The 2,824-nt window shown below is 42.6% G+C and overlaps 1 protein-coding gene across 1 annotated transcript in view; it reads left to right on the plus strand.

The window, feature by feature from the left end:
* LOC109845813 overlaps nt 1–1,656 on the plus strand; it is a 45,513-nt gene extending 43,857 nt beyond the window's left edge. Inside the window, exon 11 of the mRNA XM_020415080.1 lies at nt 1,028–1,656. Coding sequence (XP_020270669.1) covers nt 1,028–1,656 — 629 coding nt within the window. The remainder of the gene's footprint in view (nt 1–1,027) is intronic.

A 2,824-nucleotide genomic window follows, 5' to 3' on the forward strand; every position in this document is an offset into this window, starting at 1 on the left:
ATGAATTTGGATCCTTGTGAGATATAGGCCAGTTATATTTCTTTCCATACCTAGATTAGGATTAATATTTAATTATCTACAATTTGAGACATATGGTATATACATGAGGGTTTCCTTGTTTGGATTATTTCGCTCGACGTACTACGTCTCTTGTTGTAGATTTTTAAGTATTAATTCCATCTAGTGTATGTCCTTGTTGTTTGGATGATTAGACTGATCGCTAGCTGCATAATTCGTTACCTGATCGATTCTGGATGCTTATTGTTATCATAAATTAGTAGTGTTTTCATGTTGATTTGTGGATTTCGATTGTACGTTCTTTTGTTGTTTCTGTTATCGTATCGTTTTTCGCATTGGATTTCTGTTCGTTCTATTTTCTTTGTGGGGTCGGGTCTTGCCGTGCGTCATGCACCTGACGTACACCTGTTTTCTCTGGTGTACGTCAGACTTAGGAGAAGAACAGGTTCAGCCAGAAGATCTCCAGGAGCCAGAAGATTCTCAGCAGGAGTGCCCTGCAGACGGAGCAGAAGAAGCTGAAGCTTAGTTATTGGTCCTCTGTTTTCTTTCGTACTACCTTCCATTTCTATTTGATCAGTGTATTTTGTATCTTTTCAGTATTCTTTTGTTTAGATTTGTATAAGGGCATATTTGACCCGTATTTTATGTCTGGGATGATTTACCATTGATGATATGTCTATTTTTATTCTGGGTTGTCTTTATATTCTTGCTATGTGTGATCGGGGACCTGTGACTTCGCATTGTACTTATTTCTAGACGCTTAGCGTATTGGATTGAGAAGAAAAGAAAAGAGAAAAATAATGATATTGTATATTTCTTCTCAATCTAATACGTCGCGGGCTTGTTCACGTCCCGGTTCCCTGGTATTTTGGGAAGCGGGGCGTGACAACTCCTCTTATACAACGATTGGAGTCAACAACATGGGAGGGGACTTACATGGTTAGGATTCGCCAGATTTTGTCGCGGGACACCAATTATCACATCTTCCGTTGCTTCCCCGATTTTGAAGGTGGGGTATACGGGGTGACGTTTCAGGATGTGACAGGCCCTAACGGATTTACTCAGCTAAATGTGGGTGTTTTTCGCTGGCTGCTCTACATCAGGCCAGGCTACTTGATTTTCAGGCAGGGTGGCAAATGTTTTATTGATCCATATCAACCATATAGGTTTGCTCGACAATTTGGATATGACCAGCTATATGTTAGAAACCCTCGACCTCAGCTTGCGATTGTAGGCAACCTGTACGAAGGGGCCAGATCCTGGTACTATTCAGTGGCTGGTTGCACCAAGGCCGTCTTCAATCTCCCCCATAAAACACCTAATTCCTACACTTCTATGGGTTTCTGCAATTGGTATTCTGCTGCTTCTCAGACCTCTGGCTACAAGTTGAATACATCTTGTCTGAAGAAAATCAGACGTATATATGCTTCAAGAAGGGGGTCTAAGACATCTCGACTGGGAGGGATTGACGAGTACTTGTCTTTTGAGGACCCGCCTGTTGGACAAGAAGAGGAACAAGCGGCTGAGCTAGTTCCGTTGAAAGAACCCCGAATGGTTGATACTCCCACAACAAGAGCTACTGGAAAGAGGGCTCTTACAGCAGATGAAACTGGCCAATACGATAAACAGACTCGTTGAAAGTTGATGGTTGAGTCTCCTCCTACTAAAGGCCAGCAAAAGCTAAAATTGATGGTGGATGCCTTCAGAGCTGCAGAAGAAGAAGAAGAACAACAAGAGTCTTCAGTCACGGGCCTACCACACAGAACTGGGCTCCGTTCAAGTGGCTCAGCCCTGTCGAACGAAGCTTCCTCTTACCATCCTCCTGAGGACAAAGAGGACGAATTAATGATTATAGACACAGAATCTACTCCGGTGATGGGTTCTCTCAAAGATCCTGTATCAGCACCAAGTGGCCTCGAAGGAAATCAATCTCCTCCTCCTTCAGTACTAATGCCACAAACTAGTAATTCAAGACTTAGCCCGACAACGGGACTCATGACTAAGTCAGCTATCGTCATTAGTTCCCCTGAGTCTTCAGCTGTGCGTGATGACGAAGAGGAAGTAGATTACGAAGCCTCCTCAATTGGTGATGCAGCTGGTGACAATAAAGATGATGAAGGCGCTGAGGTTGATAACATCAGAGGTGGTGATGAAGAGGATGAAGAGCATGATTCTATGGATGCCATCATACTTTTTGATGATGCCCTCAAGATCGTGTCAGATAAGGCGTCTGCTCATATCCCTTTTTCTATCACCGGTAAGCCTGGTTTATTTTGAATTCTACTGCACCTTCCTTTCGTGTTCCGACCATTTTTTCATGCAGGTTCACCCACTCTCGAGACTACTACTATGACTCCTTGTAGACTGTCTAAAAATCATAATAGATAGTTGATCCCTGTCAAATGTCAATTAACAGTCTTGACTAAGAAGGTTATAATTAGACGACTTTCATGTTAACAAATGAAAGCTGCAAATAGAGGACTTTTCACATAGATCGAGAGGAGTTATAATTCAACAACCCTTCCGACAACTGATAAAAACTCTATTCAGTGGCCATCACAATCAACTGTGTGAGTTACAATTCAACGACTTTCACACCTCACAACAACTAAAGCAAAGATTACTGAACAATGATCCTTGCAACGCTCTACAGAAGAGGCTACAAGTCAACTAGCCCCTTCTAAATGCGGAATTCATCTTCGTGTTTCAATTCTTGAATCGTAGGCGACCCCCATGTTTCCAATCTTCAACAAACAAAATGCAGGCAACCCCCGTGTTTCCAGTCTTTAGTAAACAAAACGCGGGC

Source organism: Asparagus officinalis, chromosome 6 (genome assembly GCF_001876935.1).
Source record: "Asparagus officinalis chromosome 6, Aspof.V1, whole genome shotgun sequence".
Classification (NCBI taxonomy): Eukaryota; Viridiplantae; Streptophyta; class Magnoliopsida; order Asparagales; family Asparagaceae; genus Asparagus; species Asparagus officinalis.